General features: G+C 32.9%; 1 protein-coding gene across 2 annotated transcripts; it reads right to left on the reverse strand.

The window, feature by feature from the left end:
* Positions 1 to 209: 209 nt before the first annotated feature.
* Positions 210 to 23,408, reverse strand: LOC148277540 (putative fatty acyl-CoA reductase CG5065). Of its 2 annotated transcripts, none has more exons than XM_088232754.1 (11): positions 23,348 to 23,408; positions 18,580 to 18,635; positions 16,491 to 16,887; positions 15,354 to 15,602; positions 13,865 to 14,020; positions 13,200 to 13,302; positions 10,574 to 10,633; positions 8,020 to 8,152; positions 6,230 to 6,469; positions 4,168 to 4,428; positions 210 to 384 (listed from the first exon to the last, which is right to left on the reverse strand). In XM_088232754.1, exons 2-11 carry the CDS (start codon positions 18,618 to 18,620, stop codon positions 309 to 311), a joined length of 1,716 nt encoding a protein of 571 aa, XP_088088880.1. In that variant the 5' UTR covers positions 18,621 to 18,635; positions 23,348 to 23,408; the 3' UTR covers positions 210 to 308. The 2 variants fall into 2 exon arrangements, with proteins under 2 accessions (XP_088088880.1, XP_088088879.1); XM_088232753.1 differs by lacking the exon at positions 210 to 384 and adding an exon at positions 3,556 to 3,901.
* Between the last annotated feature and the right edge of the window lie 3,095 nt (positions 23,409 to 26,503).

Below are 26,503 nucleotides of genomic sequence, written 5' to 3' on the forward strand. Positions count from 1 at the left end.
CTTTAAAAAATCATATCTTTGTAAATAACGCACAAAAAAATAAAATATTTTTGCTTAGTTAAATAGTACGCTAATAGAAAAAAAAATATTAGAAAACAGTGGAATTCCTCATTCTATGCGGTTAGTTTTAAATATTTCTATTTTAAATGTTTTGTCCTGTATGACGCGTATTAAAAAATGTATCGTCTTTGTCTTCGGCTCTTTCTAAATTTTGTTTTTTTACTAAAACATGCCTTGATAAGATTGATGAATTAAAAATAAGCTATAATTGACAACGGCGAATCGTTAAAATTAAAGTGTAAATTATTTTATCTGAGTCTAAAGAAAAACTTCACTGCGCAGTATCCGGAGACAACTTGGATGAAACGGTGAGTCCAGTATAATCTGAAAACAAAAAAAAGATCGAATGTTAACGAATGTAAGTTCTATCCATATTTTTTTTTAATTTGAAAATGAGTGCCAAAACTAAAACAAAATGGTAAAGTGTATGAAAAGAAAAGAAAATTTTCTGTTCAACAAGGTATTGTATTTGCTTTTTATTTATTTATTTACACTCTTTATCAAAATACAATTTCATGTTCACTTTGCCCAGCTAACAAGGGTACATACCCCGTTCCAACCTAGGCTAATTACATTTTAATATATTATAATAGTTAACAAATTAATATAGAGCACAGACAAACAAAATATAAACTTATTAGTATACCCATTTTGATACATATACATACAGACATACACATATATACACATGTACATACACACACACGTACATACACCCATGCGCATACACATACATACATTCATAAAAAACATAGACAATTTATTTATGCGAAACTTCATGGTTGCCATCTATAAATATATATTTTTTTAATTATTCCTTATTTTTTATATTTTATTTTTAACATCCAGTAAGAATCTCCAATCCGTGGCATGCATCAACTTTTCTGACTCCCTACGACCAATGTCACGAAAGAGCGAGGTCAACACCCTCCGCAACTTGACAACACTCCCGTCTTTCCACGATTCTGGCAAAAGGTTATGGACCTTTTTGCCTACGTAATAGTGTTGTCTCGATGCCAGAACAGTGTTGACCCCTTCACTTAGTATCAGATCCCTATTAGAGTATCATTTAAGTTACATGTGTTATTTTATTTTGATTATAGGTAAGCCTTCAAATGGAATGTCAAGTAGACGAAAGTGAGCATTTTTAACACCCGTAACTCAATCACAAATAACCTACGACGTGCTTAAAAACATACTAAGCATTTGAGCGATCACAATGAACAATAATGAACATGCTTAAGTTATCGCGGTCATAAGTCAACGCGCGTGTAATCTCTAAGTCAACGGTCGTGTCGGTTTGTGTTTTTTTGTCCTCGTAAATAAATACAGTGGCAAAATGTCGGCTTTTACTATAAAAAATAATACAATATATTGCAATATTTTGCATTTGCAAAATAGTAAGGATTTACTAATACAAAAAAGTGAAAATTAAATTACAATTACTATGGCAACTGCTTTTCTTGACATTTGGCTTGCCGACCGCTGGCTAAATGCAATAGATGGCATGATAAATAATAAATAAATTAATGAATAAAAATTGCTGTTTTGGAATATTTTCCATATTTACACCGGTGAAATTCAAATATGTGATTGCGCAGCAGGATTACGTCGGGAAACGTTAATATTTTGACATTTAATATTAGGTGTTCACGGATGTTCCGTTGTGATCGCGAATACGATAAACAACGGTGAGAAATTGTTATCACGTCGCTGATTAGCACATCGATAGTTATTTGTGATTGAGCTACTGGAAGTTTTGAGAATAGGTGTTTCAGAAGAATCTTGGGTGAGCGGGGGTCTGACTTTGTAAGAAATGAAGTAATAAGAGAACGGACGCAGCAAACTCCGGTGACAACCGTCATCAAGCGGAAGCGATCCAGTTGGCTTGGCCATGTACTGCGGATGCTTCCTGAGAGCCTTAATCACGCTTGCCCACTTTACAAGGCATCATGTTCTTGACGTCCTGGACGTCCACTTCTGACTGTTGGTCGGCAGTTCATATCAGAACTACAGGACGCGAACCTGACTTGGGAGGATACACAGGAGCTGGATGACAACTTCTGACAATTTTCGTTTTCCACAAGCGGATATATCTAATATATCTAAATGGGGAAGGCGAAACAAACATAGGTTTAATGTTTCCAAGGGTTTGGTCACGCCCTTCACTAGGGCCCAAAAAACTTTTTTGCTACAAAATGAATGACCAGAATCTGATATGAACATCGAATGTTAAGGATCTGGGCGTTAAATTTGTGAGCACCCTGACATTTCATGAACATATAGAGACAATCAGTGGTAAAGCATTGAAGATGTTAGGATTTGTTCTGCGTACTGCCAGGGTTTTCGAAAATACCCGCGTACTCTTTACAACTCCTCGGTGCGAAGTAGACTCGAGAGTGGCTCGATGAATTGGGGGCCACATGAACTGAAGTACTCGCTTATGATAGAGAAAATCCAAAAGAAGTTTCTGAGATATCTCTACATGAGAGAGTGCGGGTATTATCCTCGGCTCTACCCGGCCGAGTTTCTCCAGGGTATGCTCGGCTACAACAGTTTAGAGACTGGAATGAATGTGTATTTGACTACACATTTTTATCCATTGTTGCGCGGTATGATCGATAATCCTGAGAGTATGATGAGCATTGGTTTGTATGTTCCTGATAATTACCTAAGACAGCGTCAGCATAGATTGTTTCATATTCCGATATACAGGACCACCCTGCCCGTTGGAAGGGCTATCGCTATGCTAAACAACATCGCTCTGGATATTGATATGTTCCATATATCCGAAGGGGTTTTCTGGAGCAGGATTTTCCTACTACTTTGACATGAGTCTCTTTCGTGTATTTTTTCTTCTTTTGTATAATATGTACGTATTGAATATATGTTTGTAATGTATATGTTATATTTAAAATAAATAAATTGAATTGAAAAAATTGAATTGAATTGATGCTTGGAGGATCTTTGTGGATACCATATTCTTCAACTAGGGAGTGGACATGGAATGATGATGATTTTGATCTATTTGTGTTCATAATGAAATAAGATAAAATTAATATAAGTGAGCAAATATCTGTACTTTAAAACTGAAATGCTAGAAGTCATATTTGATAAATTGTTCAGGAGAGCGGTTTGAAGTTGTGAAATGGTTTAAAATGTACCGATTGATGGTCTTTCAATAAGAATATTTAAGAAAATAACATTTAGAGTATGGACTATTTTAAATAAATATGGGACTGTTTTTTGCTCCAACCGCCCGGCCTGCGCCCTTATTTTTCATCGGACTTCAGTATAAAAAGTAATGTAGATTGAATGAAAAACAATGCATTTATAAAACTTTCTTTAGTCAAAAACAGTAAATAACGTGCCATTAATTAAAACAAAAATTATTTATGAAAATAACAGGTAAATACAAATTTAATGACATGATATGAATAGCAATAAAACAGTAATTAAAAGTAAACTTTTAAGTTTGTAAATGAAAATTCTTGATGGATGTTCATTGTAATTTATTATATAAATAAAACACGAGTGATACTTTAATCAACAAATTTGGAATATCCAGTGACCGGTTTCATCGCTTTCGCGACATCTTCGAGACTGGTATCTTTTTTAAAGAGTTAAATGTATTTATACAAAACAGAGGTAAGGATAGATAATTCAAAGTTATGTGTAAGTAAATTAAATAAAGTTATTTTTATCTTAAGGATCATTATCAAAAAAAAAATCTTTGGGTGAACTAACGAGTTGATATAATGCTATTTTAATGAGTTTTAAGTATTTTATTTTATTTTTAGTGTCCCATCTTTCGTGAGTGTGGTTTTGTAAATAATGATTTCTGAAAAACAAACTTTACCCATTGTAATATAATTTTACAAATGACTTTTTACCCTTTAATAGCTAATTAAAGGCATGTTTCACATTTTGTAAAATGTTTCCCTCGGCACGGGACACCCCAGTGAGGGAACATTATATATCTGTATAAAAAAAATATACATAAATATGAACAAAATGACATTCATAACTCAATTTTGCAAAAAAAATGACTTCCAGCCTTTCAACTTTAAGGTACAGAAATAATTTTGGAATAAATAAATAAATCACCTTTGTACTTTTAGCTTGGCAGCGGGCATAGAGTCCAGCGAATCTTTCAGTATGAATTTCCTTATACCCATCAGGTAACAGGCCAGATAGGCGTTCCAGTCGATGGGCTTTACGCTGCAGGGAAACTCGTTAGTCTCCTCAGTGGTCTCCAAGGCCCTCATCAGCGCGGTCATGTTCTCTATGGAAAACTTGAACTCGTTCATTGCGAAGAACTCGCCGGTTAATGTGGCCATTTTGAAACGACGCGCCAACTTCATCATTCTAAAAAATAATTACAGGAAATTATTACATGCAGCATTATAAAAAGTCAGCGAAAGTCTTAAATGCCGTAAGGGGCAGAGCATAATTTGTATAACAGAATTAATGTCGTTGATCATTATCAACGACATATATCCCCTCATTAGGAATTCCAGCCCAACCCTGAATTAAATTTTTAAATGTTTTCGAGTACACGTGAATATTAAAAAAATTTGGAGTAGGATGAAATATCTCAAAAACGCACGCAAAAATAAATAAAAAATGTTAAAAATTGTATTCATTTTAAAATCGTAAATAATGACGTCACTCCTTATATCTACGTGTAGTATTTCCGGTTTCCGCTTTAAAGCCCCCGCAACGTTTTGACCATAGAAAAAAAAGAATATAATTTGACATTTCAACCAGAGATTACGTCAACTTTCTAGGTTTTTCTAAATCGAAACGTTCGTAAAAACAACCATAACATAGAAATGAGCAAATTACGACCAACCAAATGAAGTAATAAAAGCGATATTCCATAGATTCTTGTCAGTTTTGTTATTGGCTGGAGAAATACAACTTACCGCGGTCAGTGAAAGTAAGAACGCCAACCGTTTCATGACGCCACTACTGAAAAGTGACACACTGATTACAGTCATTTGGCGCGGTATTTGATAAATGTAACTTTAAAAATCATATCTTTGTAAATAACGCACAAAAAATAAATATTTTTGCTTGGTTAAATAGTACGCTATAGAAAAAAAAATTTAGAAAACAGTGGAATTCCTCATTCTGAAAGTTTTTTCAATAGAAAATACGGCTGATTTAAGAATATGATGAATTAATTTTTATAGCTGCAACTGTTGACGATCCATTAAAAAAAAATAATTCAATAGCCTGATTCGTTGAGATGGTCAGTGTCAATTTTGAACAAGTTGTGACTTGTCAGTCAGCGTTGAGCTAGAAGTCTCTGGTGTAATCTGCGTCTGACGCGCATTATGGATTTCAAACAACGAGTTAACATTACGCTTTGTTTTGTTGCCAAAAAATGTTAATGAAGCTCATAAAATGTTAGTTTCAGTATGTGGCGGTAATGTGGTGACTGAAGAGTGTTTACAAAGTGATATATGAGCCATTTAAAAGTGGAAACTAGTCGGTTTAAGACGAGCAACGGTTGAGAACCAAAAAAAAACTCAAAAATAGACGAAAACGTGCGAAAAGTAACAAAAAATATTCGTTGAAACGGGCTATTGATAATTCGAGATCTTATCGAAGAACCGAATATATCACATGGGTCCATGGAAAGCAATTTACTCGTTTATTTGCAAATGAGACGAGTAAGTGCCAAATTAGTCGTAAAACCTCGCTTTGATCCGCAAGTTTTTAAAAAAATATTTTCGACTTTCGTCATTTGCCTTTCTCTCTGAAATTAGACCACGAGTCTTATGGCTCTTTCCAAAAATAAAAAGCCGTCCCAAAAGAAAAAAAGTTTTGATACCAAGGCCCTTCCGAAAGAAGATGCTTCCAATCATGGGATTAACGTTGGAATAAGTGCATCGCTGGCCAAAGAGAGTACTTTGAAGGAAATTAATTCAATTCTTGTTCGTTATTGAATAATTCACCGTATCTTCGATCAGCCCTTGCCCCTTTAATTATTTGCCCAAACATTTCTATTTTCAGACTATTTCCAAAAAATCTTTATTACGCCAGATGGAAAAATAGGAACCGAGCTGTGGTAGAGTGGGATTTGAACCTTTGATCCGTAAGTTCACAATACTACTACAGGACCACAACCCTATTCGATTAAAAAAAATGATTGACTCACAGGGGTTTTTTTCCTTGCGCCCTCATGATCATATCAAAGACGATGCTCGGTAAGTAGTGGGTGCTGAGTTCCCAGAACAGGTTGGCCAGCCTATTGGTGGTGTAGTTGAAGTTCGGGTACATCATCACGTACTTAGTGGGGCTGATTCTGGCGTGGTCCACAGCATACTTGGTGAATTGGTACCAGGTCAGTGGGTTGGTGGAGCCGGAGGTGCAGTTGTAGATCATAGGCTGGGAGACCCTGAGGAAGAAAAAAAAGAGTTGTTGCTCAAATGAAACGAGAGAAAAACATGTTTTATTGGCAATAATCTTCTGTCGTCAACACCTGAAGCGGAGAGATGATGTTCACATAACTACAGGAAAAATACCTTATTTTGTGTGACTTATGAATATTTATGAAGTTTTTTTGTGGCTTACCTATAAAAAAACCACCGCTCGCCGCTGCCATTCACTCTACATGTCTAAACAAGCCTTACATACTGCACAAATCTCAACAATTAATAAAACATTTATGCTCCTAACCTCTTTTTTGACATATTTGAAGATTTTAATATCTACGAACACGCACAGCGCAAAAATCTATATTTCTCTGAAAACCGCACGTAAATCGGTTAAGCCGATTAGGAGGAGTACGGTGACATCACACGTACAGAGGAATTATATATATATACATACATATATATAGTTGGATAATTTATATAGCGCCATTTTTGTGAAGATCACCTCAAGGGCGCTGTACAATAAATAAATATCCCAGCACGTCTTGCAGCTACAGAGCGCATGGACGGTTGGGATTCTAGTTCTTCGTTTTCAATTAAGATCAATTAAAAATTGTAACAGATATGAGCTAGATTACAGGACGTCTTGCAGCTACAGAGCTCATAGACAGTTAGAAATTTAGGGCATATTTCCACATATTAAAACTTGACAAATAAATTTAGTGTATTGATGATATTAAACAAATAAAATAATATTAATAATGAAAAGGAGTAAGATTACAACACGTCTTGCAGCTACTAACGCATAGACGACTGGAATTCTAGACCCCATTTACAAAATTTAGGTATTTTAAAGTTGACAAATTACAACAGGGATGGAGCATACCTAAAATAAGGGAATATGGAAGTCTAGGCATTTACAGGGCTTATGACCTGTCATTGGCAGGTTTAAGTGACCACTTTGCACACTGTGTAACATTCACCATTTTGCCTATGTTTGAACATCTATATTTCTTCAATTCTTCCATTTGTTGATTTTAGTCAAGTTAATGAGCTGAAACCTTTATTGTTGTGAAGAAATTCATCTGACTGAATTATTTCACAAGCTAGGCAACGCCTGAAAACAATTTTTCAATTTTAAACTTCTTCTTGGACCAGTTGGTTTCATTACAATATTTGAGTTTGTCCAAATGTTCGTAGACAATCCAGTCTTTTGTCTTTGAACATTTGGACAAACTCAAATGTTGTATTTTAAAGTTGATATATATGCTAGATAACCAATCATCGTGCAGCTACAAAGCGCATGGACGAGTGTTATGTGAATTATAGATCTAAAATAATTCAATTAATTTTACTATGTGTTTTGTGTTCTTGTTTATTATCATGGCTTGACACGGGCACAGCTTAAAAGGCCCCAATTAGTTCATGAATCTGTAAACGAGTGTTATTTTGAATGAATAAATAAATCTCCCTACGAAAAACGCGTTTTCGTGCGTCGCATAAAATACCCGACTCATGCGTGATCGCTAGCCCATTGTTTCTCCTTAAGACTGGTCAGATTATTTTATTTTACTTGTGTTTTGTGTGATGCCAAGCAGCTGTTATGCAGGAATTGACGGCCAAATCCACTGGGACCAGGTCCATCACGCCATTTTCATTGCAGATGGCGCTTCTGATTGTGCCTCTTGATATCTCCATGACGATACCTTGAATAAGAAGACAAAATTGTTGATATCGTTTCAAATCAACTTTAGAAGTAGGGTTAAGCCAGCAAAGAGTGCCCACTATCAAAGGATGATTTATTTTGAACACGTTTCCAAAGTTAACAACACTGCGATTTTAATCAGTTCACTATAGTCTAAAATATAGAATTAAGAATAGTCCAGAAGGAGCGTAGAATCATATTCGAATATTTCGGACTGTGACAAAAAAACACTCCCTTACGCCGCACGCATGCGTGAAGTCACCGCGTAAGGTTGCTAGATCGCGAAAAATATAATCATAACACCCATCATGATAAAACTGTAACTACTTTTTAAAATTATTATAAAATACATAATTTACTGCCTTAGAACGGGGAAGCTATCCCTAGTTAGGCAGTTTAGATGAAGCAACAACAAAAATAAAAATATATATGTTTACTTTTACTACTTAATTAATTTGTTGTATAAATAATTACTTGTAAATTGCTGTAATAAATTTGTAAAAATAAATAAATAAAATGTAAGATAGTTATATTTAAAAAAAGCAGTTAATTTTTCTAAAATTTTATTGTATTCGCGGAAACATTGATTGACACAACAGAGTAGATAAGTAAATGGCCATTTAAAAAGAGTAATTTAATGAATGAACTTTGAGCTTAAAAAATAAAAATAAAAATATTTGACATAAAACGTATATTTTTATGTCATGTAAAATAATATTTTAAATATAATGTCGGTCAAATATCCACCACGACGTTGATTTTTTATTAAATTTTTTGTTTTTTACAATATACATAAGAGGTAAAACAGAGTATTAAAAAACAAAGGATAATTACAAAGCAATGAAATACATATTAATAGCAAACAAAAAAATCCCACAAAGGCATGGCCTTGGTTCGTGGGTATACAAGAAAATTATAATTAATTTTTGCTCCTATAATAAATAGACAGTTATAATATTTTTGTGTAACATAAGAAAGAGAAAATGAAATGTTCTGTAAAAGATTATATTATGATTTAATCCGAGAGGTCCAATTTTCATTAGTTCTTTCATTAAATGAGCAAAGCAGCGTAAAAAATTTGACTACCCTGGCAACAAAATGTTCATTTTGTCTTCTTTGACAATCTGACAGATGGAAAAATAATTAAATTTTTAAGTAATGCATTTGCTACTTACACGTGCATTTGATACTTACACATGACATGTGATCCCATCTTGTTTCTTTGAGATACCAGCTGTATTTCTACACTTTAATACGACACAACACGGCATAATTGAATCGAAATCGGGATTTGCGTACTGAGCGACGTCTACTTTAAGAGTAGTTTAGTCTCCTTCTGTTAGATGCGCGTATGCGGTTTCTGGACTATTCTTAATTGTATGGTCTTAACTTATCGATCGGCGTGTCGTTACATTACATTTCTTTAAGATGCTATTGAAGTTTTTTGTTGGTTTTGATCTAAAATCGATAAAAACAAATCATCTAGTACAATACTAGGAGAACTACTATGGCAGTATTATTTTATTTTGTTTCATGATAATTTAACTTAGCGCTTTATAAATTATCCACAGTAATAATTGATACTGAGCCAGTGTAGTTGCGTGCGGTCTCGTATAAAAGTGTGTTTTTGGGTCACTGTTATTCTCGGGGTTGACTACATATTGTTTCAACAATGTTTTGAGTATGTCCAAATGTTTAAAGGCAGGCAGGATTTAGTCCCTATAGCGTTATTTAGATCTAAATTAGTTGCAACAGAGAGGGAAAACGTGTTTGAGAAAAGAATATGAAAGTCTAGGAATTTCAAGTTTTAACTTAGTTTAAGTGAATTTGTTTTTGTCACTAGAAGATTACGCATGCGTATTCTATTGAAGATTTATATCTTATTCTTTCTGTGCCATATTAGGTCCCCCTGACGCCGACGTTGGCGATCACCCTAGAGTAGGCATTCCGATCCTGTGCCAACTGGAACAGCGCCTCAACCCCACGCACTTCCGTCCAGTCACGAATGTTTCTCAGCCAGGACATCTGTTGCCCCAACTCCACGCTTTCTTGCGATCTTCCCCATTATGATCAGCTGTAGAAGCGCATATTTGCTTCCGCGCATGATGTGGCCTAGACATGCGAGTTTTCTCTGTTTTGTTAGGACAGTAGTTCTTTTTCAGCACTGGCTTGTCTCAGCACCTCGACGTTGGTAACTAAATCTGTCCATGGGATTCTCAGCATTCTCCGTGGAAGCCACATTTCAAAAGCCTCTAATTGGTTTATAAAGTTCACCTTGAGGGTCCATGTTTTAACCCCGTAGAGCAATATTGTCTATTTTTTAGTGATAATATTAGAGCACATAAAAATATATTTATTTGTGCTCTATTTCAAGGTTCAAAATAATAATATAAAACAATTAGAATGAAATGTAATAACAAACCTGTCACCCCAAAAAGATTATCGATCCATCCTGGAAAAGGTTCCTTGTAAGCTGCTGTCACTGCAAATTAGAAGAAATTTTTTTTTGAATACTCGTTATTTTTTTCAGGCGTTAAAAAGACTTCGGAAGGCAAAAATTTGAAGTCAAATTTGAAATTCCACCCATACATGTTGCAAATCGTTCAGCAGTTGAATGAAGGAGATAAAAATATGTCAGAAAGAATTTTCTACCCCGACATGTTTAAACTAAAACAAAATATAGTAACAAGGCGTATTTTCACATTGCAGAGTATGTCAATAAACTGAATATTCACTATGTGAGCGAGAGCAACCCGCAAGTAAATTATCTTTGTTGTAAAGGTGTCAATTATATTATTCGATTGTTAGTTGAAAATACATGATTTTAAAAATTAAAATAACGTAGGACCAAATTAAAAACCTTGCGGAATGCCGTTTTTCGTATCAAACAATTTTTACTTTCTAGACTGCATTTTACGAGGTTTGATTAATATGCTCCATTATTGACCTATTTTGAAGTGAATAAGAAAGGTTTTCATACCTTATTTTATGACGTAGTTTCGCTGAACTTGAATGCACTTCATAAATCGATGCTGCAACATTTCTATAACATGAGCCTGATCCCTGCCAACCACCCATGACCTCATTGTCGTCCAAAACATTCTTTCCAAGCAAATGTACCTCGAGTTTTGGAATTACCCGATAGTCACTGGGGACTAGATCAGGTGAATATGGAGGGCGTTCAAACTTCAAACTTAGCTTTATAATACCAGCCATTGATACTAACGTCTTATGTGCTGGAGAAACAGCATCTTGCAGCATTTTGCAGTGGTCAGCGGCCTGTTGTAACTAAACCGTTGCAGGTTTCAACTTGTTCGCTATTTTACACGCAGGCATTTAGGCTACATGATGCATATACACGAGCTCGACTGTCAACTCGAAGCAGGTCAGGGGTGGAGCATTAATCAGTCGTCGTATATTTTATTGCGATAGTATTGGATGACAGATATACTCATATAGTATTCATGTATTAGTTTGTACAGATATTAACACATAATTAAAGAGAAATGACTCGATCAATATTTCCATATGAATATTTGATCGAGGAAGCGGCATAGAGAATAGGGGAGCCAATCTATTTAATTATTTATACAGATCGAAATGAAGATAGGTACGAATAAAAGTGCTGTTGAAATTGAGCTTCTCATCATTAAATATTCATGCATAGAGACATTACGGCAATTGATATAAGTGGATCAAGTTTATGTTTATTTGTAGAGTTCTCTTTAGCCAAATTATGGCATGTTAACAATCATTTATAATCATTAATAGACACGCTATTATTTTGCAAGGAGCATATCGTATTTAGCAAATATTGCGTTACCCCAAAGAATTGAAATTAAGGAATAGCATACCACGATACACAATCATGCAAACATTTATGTAAGACATACGCATTTTCTTTTATTTAACGGTGGCATCAAACACCTCAGTTAGCAAAAGGGGTTACTGTCTCGGCATCAGGTGGCAACCGCCCGTAAAATAAAAACCAAACAACAAATCTCCTAGTCCGACGTGTAGACTGAGGCCTAGGAAGGCTGACCTTAACCAAATGGGATAAACAGCCAGGAAAAGGAAGTACAGTATTTAATTCAGAAAAAAATACCACAGTAAAATACGAAATTATATCAATTAACTCGGCAGTTGCCATCTCTTGTGCTTTAAAATCCATGGAAAAATAAAAGTATGATTATTAACAGAGTAAAATGAGAATTTATATAGCATGCGTGAGACCAATAGTGACATATATGCCAGAAAGCATAAAAAATTAAATTAATGTAAATATATTTAAAATTAAATGTAAAAAATATATATGTGAAAAATATAAGGTAGTAAATAGTGTTAATAGTGAATATAATTAATGAAAATGTACATATGAAACAGTTAATATTATAAATTAGGATACAGTGTATAATAGTGATAAATAATGTTAGAATAAGTATAGATGTAAATGTTGTGTTGTAAATATATATTAGACTATGTAAATACATAGAACTAAATAAATAAATAATAATAATAAAAATATATGGCGCTGAAGCAAAAACAGACTCAGTCAGGACTAAACAGGTATTGAGGACTTCCAAGATGAAGAGACTGAGAATGATAGCAGACAAATTTCTAAGATATCGTGAGATGTGTGAGGCTGAAGGCATTGTAAGATGGAAGAGACAACAAAAGAAGAACTGGTACGGTCATGTCTAAAGAATAGACACTACCAGGTTTTATTATATCGCACTTATATCGGGATTAGTTTTCTTAGAAGAGCTCTCAAAAGATGAAAGGAAAGATGGAAATCTACCTCACAGGAGGAAGATCGCTCTAGAAAACAGACCACATAAGCCTATAGCGATAAAGAATACCATAGTGGTATATTTACGTTTTCCATTATGTAAAAGATAAAAAACCATTCTTTTATGCCATAATGGGTAGTGACGTTTTACAATGACGTCCATTATTTTTTTGCAGATTCAGTCAATTTATTCTTACGTTGTTTTTCTGGTGTATATTAACTTTTGTTTTAAAATTATTTTCTCTCAAATTGATCTTACCAATCGATGGTCTCATGATGCATATCGGGAGTCCAGCTCCATACTTCAGGACGATCTGCTCTCCTAATGCCTTGGTGAGTGTGTAAGTATTAGGATGAGATCCCTGGGGAATATACATGATATAATTAGAGTATGTGCCTTGATTGTATTATATCCCCTCTATTATTCCAAAAAACTCTTGAATATTCTAGTCTGGGAGTGAAGATCAGTGGAGTCATTATAAATAATATCAGACATGCGGATGCAAAAAAAATACTGGCAGAAAGTATATCAGATCTTCAAGAACTCTTTAATATAATTGACGTGACAGGAGAGGAGTAAGATTTGAAAATTAATGTTGCTAATACCAAATGGATGACGATGGAGCAACTTGATTATTCTGCATCTACTTTACAGTTCAATGAGGTGAAAAAAACTTTGGTAAACGTGGTCAAATGCCACACTACATATATTATACATGGTTGGTTTTCTTGGCTGTGAAACATGGACTCTGAAGGTGAATGTATTGAATCATATGCATAAAATGTTGAAAATATCAGTCTGTCTTGTCATTTTTGGAGCCTCCCTTGATTACAAAGTCTGGTTACGGACGGATTGAAAGAAGAGAGGAAGAAATAAGTGTTCTAGTTAATGATATATAATTGGGAAAAAATGGTAGGGTTTACCTGAATTCTAGGAGTGATGATGTCCAGAAGTTCCTGAGGAAGAGCCGCAGAACATTGGATCAAGGCGTCAGGATCGTGAGTAACTGGGTAAAACTTCTCGTCAATTTCAGAATTCTTGTCTGAATTGCTGTAGGCCGTGGACACGTGAACAATGCTCTGGAATTATTTATGGAAAATATAAATGTATAATATAACATAAGTTGTGAAGTGAAGTGACTTGAGCCTCAAAAAGAATATATAACCCCACAATTCCAAAAAACGTTGCAGTTAAGGATAAGGTTTGGACCCGAAGTATTTGCTGTTTACCATGTGTTGAGATACTTCACCAAGATACCAGCCGAATTGAATCACCCTACAAAGGAAAATGGAACAAAAACATGCACGCAAACTACTGTCCGGACCTTAAAAGATACAACAATGTTTGAATATGTCAAAATGCTTGGAGACTGGCTGGATTTCCGCCCTAGAGAGTTATTCATATTTAAATTTATTTCAACAGTGAGGGAACAAAAATTTGAGAATGGAATATGAACGTCTAGGCATTTACAGGGCTTATGACCTGTCATTGGCTGGTTTAATTGCCCGCTTTATACACCGTGTAAAATTCACCATTCCTACTATGTTTGAACATACACATTTCCTCAACTCTTCCATCTGATGACTTTTGTAAAGTAGAAGAGCTGAAACCTTTATCACGTGGGTGAGATTCATCCGGCTGAACCAAATCACCAGTGTTTCAGCGTTTGTACGAAACAGATTCAGTTGGATATTGACAGTGATGGGGGTGCACGCATGTAAAATGAGCGGCGTATTTATAATCTTAAATTTATTTTGCTATAACAGGGATAAATTATATGTTTATTTTTACAATTTATGGAAAAATAATTATTAAACCGTGTGTTTCCATGTTTATATTTTTTTCAAATGCTTTAACTTTAGAATATTCCGTGTTTTACTTGTGGTAACACGATGTTACATCACTGCGTGCAAAGGAATTATTTACGACAGTATTTTAAGGGTTCACTTTACAAAATACAATATTTATTTATAACTTGTGTCTACCAGGTATTCGAATTTGAATTGATTCAAGCAAAGCAGTGTTGTCAATTATCGATTTCAATATTCTAGAATTTGCTAAAACTTTACGGTCTGGCAATGGAGGCAATCTCATTTTACTTTTTAAGAAATAGTGATTTTGGGATTCGACAGTAGTATTAATTTATAAAGCGCTAAAATTTATTGAGTACTTTTTCTGTAGCATGACACTAAACCGAAGAGTTGTACGAGTATTCAAGTCGTTTTCTAACTAGTTAAGAGTGCAATGATTATTTCACAGTAAAATCTTTTTTAAATTTGACACTACTCTCAAAACAAATCCAAACATCTTCATTCCATCACTAGCCATCTGATTAATATGAAAAGTAAACTGCAGTTTCTCATCAAGCGAAATACCCAGATCTTGTATTTTATCTTTAATTTTTTTTCCTACCTTGAGTACTTTCATCCTATGACACAGTTCCAACATCCGCTTTGTTCCGAGCGTGTTCAATGTCAGTGCTTCTGACAAAGGTTCTATGAACCTGATGGTGGCAGCCGAGTGTATGACTATATTGATTTCCTCTTCCAAAGTCTTGCAGTTGGCTGGACTCATTCCGAGATCTGGCTGGGCTACGTCTCCCTCGACTGGAATGATTTTTTCCAGTCTCTCGGGCCATTTGTCACGAATCCTGTCAAAGATCTGAAAAATACGTAATAATTTAAAATACTTTCTTACAATAAGCTTCACTTCTTTTGCCTTTGATTTCACCTCAATTTAGAAATAACAGAGTAGTTTCAAGCTGAAATTATTGACAAAAATAATACATTTGTTTGATCGATAATTAAAAAAATTGTTTGAAATTTTTCTAATAGTAGAATACTTCGGGATATCTTGTGTAAAATTTTGAATACCTACAAGGTAAGATTAGAAACTTTGGAGTTATTTTTTATAGAAGATTGCTGTTTGGGTCTCACATATTTATGTTTATCTGTCATTGAAAAAGTTCACCAGATGCTGGACTTCATTTTAAGAATTTCCAAACCCTTTAAAAAACTTTATACATTTAAGATTCTACACAACACTTTTGTACGCAGTAACTTGGAGTTTGCTTCAGTTGTGTGGAGCCCATTATACATTACAAATATTGAAAGGATTGAAAATGTTCCAAGGAAATTTTATAAACACCTAGATTTTAAAAATTATAAAACGCTTTGCACTTATCACTTAGTGTCCACATAAAATAGTGCACTCAGCGGTCTATGTAACGACAAATCTTGGGCATCTGCTTAACAGACCGAATAAGGAATGAGCAAATAAGATGCCGAACACAGCTGACTGATATCACTGAAAAAGTGGGAAGACTAAAATGGCAGTGGGCGGGTCATATAAAGAGACAAAACATTGACAGGTGGACCCCCAGAATATTAAATTAAACTTACGAAAATTAGAAAGTGGAGAGACTACAAAGGAGATAGACTGATGACACCGTTGGACATGGAAAAATTGAAAGTGACCAATCCAGCAGTAGAGAGAAACAGGTTGAAAAGAATAGAAGAATAATCATTGAATATGTGCATAATATCATACCTGATTCTTCAGAAGGTCTTTATGCCTTTGTTCTACACTTAATCCTCTCTTCGGTCTCATCAACACATAGATAAATTTAATATCTCCACAGGCTCTGAGCAGTTTCTCAAGAAGTGCTTTTCCCAAAAAGCCCGTTCCTCCAGTAACGAAAACATTGGTACCGTAGTAAAAGTGTTTAACACTCCCGGGTAATGGTTTGAGGATCGCGTCGTCAATTTCTGCGCTTTTTGCTTTGATGCTTTCTGCGCCTTCGATACTGGCAGAGATTTTGGCTTCGTGTATATCCTCAAGTAGTTGTTTTACTTCTGTGTCGATTTTCGTTATTGGTTTAAAATTTTCATCCAAGTTATTGTTGTTGTCTTCAGAACTATGATCTTCAACCTCAGGAGGCAATGATCTAGAAACAATAAACTCAGTTGCGTAATTATTTCGGAAGTATGGAAGTGCAAGACATGATTTTTTGGTCAGGGGCGTCAGGGCCCCCCCTGATGTCGGGGCCCCCAAGTAAATAATAATACTAACTACTGAGCCCCCAAAGAATCTTCTCTTCCTCCTGGGAGTGCAACATTTTGTTTGATTGACAAATAAACAAAACAATAAGTATTTTTTATGTTCAAAGCATTAACTTTGTGGTCAAAAATTTTTATTTCGACTTTTAATTCGTCAGGACACTCACTACACTAACATGCAAATACTAAAATACACTTTCATCTTTACTATCACCCAGGGGCGAATGCTCCTTATAATCGATTACATGCAGCTTAACATATTTTTTTGACATCGAAAGTAATGTTTTATGTTACAGTATTATTAGGAAAAAACACATCATCAAAAAAATTTATTACTTTTCTTGGGTAAGTAAATTTATATCATATTCCTTTATTCCATACAGCGACCAGTTGCGCCTCTATTGGCCAAAATTATTACTACTGGATTACACAAGATTACTCTGCTAACTTAAATACACTAATTCAAATACGTCTTTAACCTAAAACTTTAGAATCTCGTTCGAAAAATTACACTTGCGATTACAGTAAAATCTTGCAGCTTTCATTAATGCAATTTAGTCTTTCAATACTTTTTCATAAGGTATTCTTTAAAATACATCAATTTGACTTACGACAGTCTAAGGGAGGTGACAATATACGCACTTGTTATGTGCGAGAATCACTAATATATATTGTTTGTCTTAACAGGGAAGTTACAATAATAAGTAAGTAATTGATCATACTTATGTTTCGGTGGTTTGAAAGTAAATTTGCTTTAAAATAAATTAATATTTTGATATTTTAATCGAAACGAATTGATATTTGAATCCATAATATAGTATAAATCCTTTAGTGGGTTTTAAAAAACAAAGATTCGCTAATTGTTTTTTAATTGTAACTCATTTTTGTGCATACGATGACAGTTGAATATCGTAGGTTATTCTTCAGTATCTATTTAAACTTTAAAAATTAAGTTAGAGTTATGTTAAAAACGTTACTAGTGTATAGTGTTAAGAATAAATATATATGAAGAATTATAAAATTTGCTCATGTGGAGAGGAAACCACTTAAAACTCTTCAGGAGAAGCCGGCCTGTTGGCCTGGAGGCTGTTAATAAATCCAACTGAAACAGTCTTGTGGGCTCTGAAGGCCTTCAGGGGGGCGGGCGGTAGAAGGCCATAGAAAATTAAAGGGTGTTGTGGCGGTCTAGGGGGGCGACACCTGAATTTGAAAAAGGCTTTCAAAAGGTACTTGTCAGACCTGCTTTTAACAAACTCCTTAAAGTGTATTTAATATTGATTTGAGCTTATCATGGTCCAGGTTGGTATGCTATTTTTTCATATGGAGCTCTAGAAAATTAATTGTCATTTGGACTAAAGAATAGATTTTTTTTTTTTTATATATTTTTTTTTTATTCATAAATTTCATAAAAAGTACAAGTTTTTGTAAAATTCTAAACATAACTACTTTTACACATCTAGTAAATGTTATCACTGTAACTCTCCAAAAAAAGAGACTAACTCTTGCGCTTGGAGAGTGACTTACACTGTTTTAGTTGTTTATTGAATAATATGGAATAATGATGAATTAGGAACACTTACTTTGATTGTTCCACTTGGTTGGTTGCCAGAATCCCAGCCATGTTGACAGACCTTTCCTGAAAAAACAGTACAATCAGACATTCATTTTAATATAAAAGGATCTCTCTGTAATCTGGTAGTCCTGGCTTTTTTGTCCTAATATGGAAGTCTAGGCATTTACACGGCTTATGATCTGTCATTGGCTTAATTATCTGTCATTGGTTTAATTTCACTAAAATCAACAAATGGAAGAATTGAAGAAATATGGATGTTCAAACATAGACAAAATGGTGAATGTTACACAATGTGTAAAGTGGCCACTAAAACCAGCCAATAACAGGTCATAAGCCCTGTAAATGCCTAGACTTCCATATTCCCTTCTCAAAAATGTTTGCCCTCTCTGTTGCAACAAATTTAAATATGAATAACTCCCTAGCGAGAAAATCCAGCCAGTCTACAAGCATTTGGACGCACTCAAAACATTATTGAATTAACTACCTGGTAAAAGAAGAAGTATAAAAATGGGAAAAATATTTACAGGCGTTGCCTAGTAGGTGGATTGGTTTAGCCGGATGAATCCCACTCACGTGATAGGGGTTTTAGCTCTTTTAATTCACAAAAGTCAACAGATGGAAGAGTTGAGGAAATGTGGATGTTTAGACATGGGCAGAATGGTGAATGTTACACAGTGTGTAAAGTGGCCACTTAAACCTATAGGCCCGAGGATATATAACCTTATCCCAGATTCATGGAAATGTGGTGGGATTGCCAGGCTGAGGAAGGTGTTGACTGCATTTTTAATCCATATTGGTCGGAGGGAGTCAGAGAAATTGTTGTCGGATGAAGAAGGACGTAGGCTGGTTTCTTGTTTTACTATACTATAGAGGTTTTGGTGTTATTTATGTTTTCTCTGGATATTTATTGTTTACTTTTAAGACTGAAAAAGCACAAATAATGATAAAACTGTAATTACTCTTTAATATTTTTATAAAATACATAATTTACTGCCTTAGAACGGGGAAGCTATCCCTAGTTAGGAAGTTTAGATGAATCAACAGCAAAAATAAAATATAAATATGTTTACTTTTACTACTTAATTAATTTGTTGTTTAAATAATTACTTATAAATTGCTGTAATAAATTTGTATTTTTTTTTTTAAAAAACGGCCAATGACAGGCCACAAGCCCTATTAATGCCTAGACTTCCATATTTCCTTCTCAATATTTCATTTTAATCGTACTTGTATAAAAAAAGATGCGTTTTAATTAAACTAAACGGACTAAATGAGTCAGTATATAAAAAATAAATGAATTCCATGAAGCAACATTTTGTGGCTAGGGTAATTTATTTCTACTTATATATTATTATTTAATGGATTAAGGTTTTTATGTTGAACATAAAAATAAATAAAACAAATGTATAATTTAAAAATAGACGGTTTGCTTTGCCATGCATCTACAAAAGTTTTATAGACCCTTTTGTTTGGGGAAATATATATGAAACATGCATCAAATGCATTAGCTATAAATTTAATACTTTAATAAAAATAAAATATTTACGATCAACGCTCTAATTTTTTAAGATCTCGTAAATGATTACACCGCATTGATCCAAACATGATTCATTGCAAAAAACCACCTCAATACTTAACTTTAAAATGTCACATAAATTTTTTATGTTTGACGCGCTAACATTGTGGTTATTCATAATATAATTAATTTAATTTTATAATTACTATTTTAATTATATAATTAAATTAATCCTCATTCCTATTTACCCTGTTTTTACTATGTTTTTTAATATGCTTTTATTAATTTAGTAACGAGAAAATGTTCAAAACGGCTATAAAAAATGGATAGTGGAGCTGAGTAGAAGTAAAATTGATTGTCTCATTCGCCCAAACCAATATTGAATCAACTGCTCCACAAATATATAGTTTATGTTATGGATTTGTTCTTTATTTATGTTTTTTTAATAAAAATAATATAGGTATACATGAACAAAATATAAATATAAATACGTTGTCTATAAAACATTTTGTCTGAAATCTTCTTTGTATATATATCAAATATCGCACGCAACTACATTGGCTCAGTATCAGGCATAAAAGAAACATTCACATTCTATCACTTCTTCACAATATTTTAAATAATCCCACTTCGCCTGTTTATCTGAGAGAGCCCTTCCAACCTCTATCACAACATGGACTATCTCTTCGTTCTAGCAACGAGAGAACGCTTTTAATACCCTTTCACCGCTCTAATTTTCTTGCCTCATCTTTCACAGTAGTAACTGCTCGGTTGTGGAATAATCTACCCACTAATATCAGAGACGCTTCTTCTTTATTTACATTTAAATCAAGATTGAAATAAAAATATCTAAATATTTGAGTTGTTCTTTTCCCTTCTTTTTATCCTTCCCATCTCCTCTCCTCTCTTCATAGTAAGTGTTAATTTTTATTTATTTAATTGTTGATTTGAATTATTTAACATTTATATTTAACTGTTTGGGTAGGTAGGAAGAAATTGCCTAAAGGCAAAATTCCCGCCCTTATATGTATATTTATTGTCTATGTATATAAAGTTATAATTTCTTATTTAATTATCTTTTATTGTAACTTTATTTTCTGATGATTTTGTTTTATGCATATTTTCTGTACTTGTGTACAGGTGTTTTGTTTCATCATAACTGTTTTTTAATATTATTTTATACCTTGTCAAAGGCGTAAGCCGTCGAAAAAAAAAAATGAATCGTAAAAATCAAATAAATAAATATATTTTCAATGGTATTTTTTTGTAAAAGTATTCCGTTAAGTGTAATCGGCACGGGTAACCCTAGTGAGGTTACATTTTTCAAATTTTTAAATCAATGTTTATTACGTGGAAAAAAAAATTGAACTTTCTGTTCATAATGTAAATTGTACACTAGAGGACTTTTTCAGACAGGTTGGATTTCTTTCCTAGGGAGTTATGAGATCTAAATTCGTTGCGAGAGAAATGGGAAACATTTTTAAGAAGGAAAAATTAAACCCTAGGCATTTACAGGGCTTATGGTATGTTATTGGCTGGTTCAAGTCACCCACATGATAAAGGTTTCAGCTCCTTTACTTCACAAAAGTCAACAGACGGAAGAGTCGAGAAAATGTGGATGTTAAAACACGGGCAGGATGGTGAATGTTACACAGTGTGTAAAGTGGCCACACAAACTAAATTAAATTGCGTTATTTTAAGGTTGTTCAATGATCTCCCACAAATCATCATTAACATGAAATATCTTCAAATGAAAAAAAAGAACTAAAGAAAAACTTTATGGTGCCCGTCAATAAATAAATTGGTACAATATAAAAAAAAGTAACTAACATATTACAACAGAGATGAAAAACATTTAAGAGAAGGTAATATAGAAGTATAGGCATCTACAAGGCTTATGACCTGTCAATGGCTGGTTTAAGTGGCCACTTTACACACTGTGTAACATTCACCATTCTGCCTATATTTGAATTCAGTCCTTGTCTACAAACATTTGGACAAACTCAAAATATTGTTGATAAATTACCTGGTCCATGAAGAAGTATAGAAATTGAAAAAAATAACATTTTCACGTTTCTAGTATGTAGGTGAAATAATTCAATTAGATGAATCTCACCCGCATAAATAAAGGTTTCAGCTCTTTAACTTCACAAACATCAACAGATGAAAGAATTGAAGGAATATAGATGTTCAAATATAGGCAGAATGGTAAATGTTACACAGTGTGTAAAGTGGCCACTTAAACCAGCCATTGATAAGTCATAAGCCCTGTAGATGCCTATATTTCTATATTACCTTCTCTTAAATGTTCTTCATCTCTGTTGTAATATGTTAATATAAACAGCTCCCCAGGGAGTTAAATCCAGTCCTTGTCTACAAAAATTTGGACAAACTCAAAATATTGTTAAAAAAGTTATGTATTTATAAAAATAAAATCTAAATATACATAAAAAAAAAATATTTAAAAAAAAAAATAAAAATTAATGTGCCCCACCGAAAAGTCTTTGGACTTAGTGGGTAACAATTTCAAATATTTTGTACGTCAAATGAATGCTGTTCTGCAGCTCTGAAACTGAAACCAGCCGATGACAGGTCATAAGCCCTGTAAATACCTAGACTTCCGTATTCCCTTCTCAAAAATGTTTTCCATCTCTGTTGCAACAAATTTAGAATATAAATAACTTTTACACATTAATTACAAGCAGTGAAGGATTAGTTATTTTACATTATATTTATGTAACAATTATTTATGTTACCAATATAAAGAGGAAGCGTCTAATTTGATCTTATGAAATGTATTATAATATATATCATATTTTTATAAACGTCTGTTGGCTTTCCAAAAAAATAAAATAAAATATCAAAACACAAAAAAAATGTTAATAATATTTTTTATAAAATAAAAATAATTATTTCTAATATTTTCATTCTTTCGTCAATTCTCATAGCTTGCATTATCCTGATTATAAACAAGCAAAAGCCACTTGACCAAATTTCAGCCACCTTGCCTCATTAAATTTTTTGCAGATATTTTTTAATGTATCAGAAGGATAAAGATACCAATGTAACATATAAAAAATACATGAATAAACTATGTTGTAAATATAAAGCCTCCAAAACACAAAAACCTTTTTTTTTGATGACGTAACTTTCACATTGCGATTTCTTAAATGATATTTTTTTGGGTTTACTGACTTTCCCACACCAAAAAGAGGTTATCTTATTTTAAGTGTGGTAGTTAAAAAAAAATCAGACTTACCGTCTATTTTTTTGATAAAACTGAACACCAACTCACTGGGCCATAGGCGACTCAACACTGAGTAGGTAGGTTGACGATTCTCCCCTCCCTAAGAAAATATTTTTTCCCCTGTCTAAGAGCATTCACTTCTGTCGTCTATGGAAAGCAATTTTCATATGTAATGTTTCCTAGCTCATTCAACTTGTATGAAAAGACTTAGAATTAAATTTTTACTGATTATCATATTATATTACATTTACAAAATTATAATTTATACAAAGTTGCTTTAACTATCTAACTAGGGTTATTTACCCCGTTCTAAGACAGTCCAAAATATATAAAAACAGTAATCAAAATATAAAAACAGTAATAAATACTAATCAGTAGTTGTTAACGAAAAGGGGGACTGTAAATGAAAATCGTATTTCATTCAATTTTGTTATTGGGAAATATTTGAGAAAGGAATAGGTACATTTAGTGGATACCTACCTTTAATATAATCTGAATGTTCTTCAATTTCTGGCACTGGATCACAAAATGAACTATAAAATGAGACAATGTTTTCCATGACGCGTGACGATTCCCAACCCCTTTTTATCCGATTTTATGTCAAGCCAAAAATGTTGTATTGTTTTTGTTCTAAATCAGAATCTTCTAATTTTGAATACCTTCTATTTTGATGTTAGGTAGGTACCATAAGGATGGGTCAAAGGAAGGATGGGAACGAAAGGTAATCGACCAGGAATAGTATCGATAAATGCTGTTATTTACTTAACAGTAGTAATCACTTCCACACTACCAGAAGTCAAACTAGAGGATGGGTCATGGGGCCTATCACAAACTCTGAATTCAGGCAAAGAAATTTTAGGTTTCTGGGCCCCAAAATATTTAATATGTTTCCCGAACATTGTAAAACCATGACCCGGATTCAATTTAAAAAAATTATAAAAAATTAGTTACTGGGTTTAGGTCGAGAAAAATCGAAAAATTTACTCAAAATGCATTCTTAAATAATAAATGGTATAAATTAATATTGTTTAACTGTATAGTTAATTAACTAGTAGGTGGTAATGTTATTGTTTATTTTTTCATAAAAATGTCTGCCTTAAAACAGGTTGTACCTAGTTAGGCCGACTAGACATGATCCAGAGAAATCTATTACCTAAGTGCGTATGTAGTCGATAAAGTAATTGTTATTTGGTTAATAAACTATGATTGTTATTATAAATATATATAAATAGTTATAAAGATAGTGGACAAGGTGAAAAACAAAGTAAAAAATATAAAACATGGTAAAAAATGTATTAAACACATAGTAAAACGTTGTTAAAAATGAAGCAAAAATAACGTAAAAACAAAGTAATAAATGTCGTGTAAATATAGCAAAAAACGTAGTAAAAACATAGTAAAAAACATGAATATTATACATATAAATATTTTAAAACACAGTGAAATGCGAAGTAAAAACATGATACCCGACAATGTCCTAATTATGACGGACAATAAATTAAAAGTTCATAAAAGCGTACTTCAAAAAAAGGCCTATTATGGACTTAATGAGTACAGAGAAGATAGCATTATTTAGAACTAATTGTATTATTTTATTTGTGTTAGTTTATTTGATTATTTTTGGAATGTGTAGTTATTTATTGAAAACTGACTATCTCTTTGTGTTGTTTTGTTTATTTATTTATGTATTGACTTTCAATAAGCGTATAAATTTTACCTATTTTGAAGAAAAAATAAAAACTAAAAATAAGAAACATATTTAAAGTCAGAGTAAAAAATAAATGCATGTGTACAGCAAAAAGCATATTTAAAAAACATAATAAAATACCGAGTAGAAAGAAAAAAAATAAATGTTAAAAAATAAAGTAAAAGATGCAATAAATTATTGCGATCATCCTATTTATTTATTTATTTCATTTTATTTGGGATTTTTACAGCTATTACATAAACAAAAGAATTAGAAAAATCTTAACAATACTAAAGCCAATTTAAAAAATCTACTGTAAATATAATGACACATAATATATAAGAAAAGAAGTTTAGTAATTGTATTTGTGTGACGTTTGTATTCATGTGTATGTGAATGTGTGTATGCGTGAATGAATGAGGGAAAGGATACATGTGCGTGTGGGAATGAAAGAGGGAGAGGGTGCGTTTGTATGGGTGCGTAAGTATGAAAATAATGTATTTGCTTAAAACTTGTAAATTGTATTAAAAATGGTACAATAAAGAGCTTAGTAAAAAGTTAGAAACCTTTTTGTTAAAATTCAAATGACGAAATCATATAAATTGTTTTTTTTTAAATTTTTTTTTTTAAGTATGTTATATTAAAAAAAATATATAAATCTATATATATAAAATAAATTATATCATTATAATTAGTAAATAAAACGATATTAATCATTCAACAATGTGCCCCCAAAGACGTACGTCAGCAAAAATCTAACGATTTAAAGTATCTCGGTATTACTCTACAAGCATTTCTTTATTTTAATTTTTCTCCTTGGACCTGCTGGTTTTACTAACAATATTTTGGATAAGTCTGAAATTTTTTAGACCAGGACTGGATGAGTCATTAAGATTAATATATTACAACAGAGATGTAGAACATTTTAGAGAAGGAAAATTTAAAAAGAGAGAAAAAACTTTTTAATTTAATACTTTTTATCATAGTAAGTTTAATCAAATTCTTTTATTCAGGAAACATACAGTACAATTACATAGTTTTAGAGCATACAAAATTAACATATTACAACATAGATGAGGAAATTTTTAGATAAGGTAGTAGGTAGTATAGAAGTCTAGGCATCTACAGGGCTTGCGACCTGTCTGTGTTTCTTTCAATACTAAATATCCTAATTATCTTTGTAACCACACGAGGCCTTACAATAAACCTTGTCGAAAATAATTTCAATCATAATAAATTGATTGATGTGTGAACCTTCACATATGCTGTGAACTGTGTCGCACTGTATTGATTTATAGAGAACGGTTTCCAAATATCTTATATCTTTATGTCCATTATTTTATTGTACTTAGAAAATACTAGCCAGGGGCGAATCGTCTAAATCAGCGATTATGCACAGCTTACCATTATGTTTGAATTTCGATAATAATGTTTTATAGTAACATGTTTATGGGAAAATAAATGAAATAATGGTTATTTAT

Source organism: Micrasema longulum, unplaced genomic scaffold (genome assembly GCF_059751315.1).
Source record: "Micrasema longulum isolate JH-2025_06_02 unplaced genomic scaffold, ASM5975131v1 h1tg001016l, whole genome shotgun sequence".
Classification (NCBI taxonomy): Eukaryota; Metazoa; Arthropoda; class Insecta; order Trichoptera; family Brachycentridae; genus Micrasema; species Micrasema longulum.

Bases quoted from the DNA above. Each gene is read 5' to 3' on its own strand.
- LOC148277540 (XM_088232753.1), bottom strand. From the start codon at position 18,620: ATGGCTGGGATTCTGGCAACCAACCAAGTGGAACAATCAAA. The intron at 15,603-16,490 runs GTATGATATTAT...CGTATTTTTCAG, and splicing joins AAGACCTTCTGAAGAATCAG to ATCTTTGACAGGATTCGTGA. The intron at 10,634-13,199 runs GTAAGATCAATT...TCTAATTTGCAG, and splicing joins CATCATGAGACCATCGATTG to TGACAGCAGCTTACAAGGAA.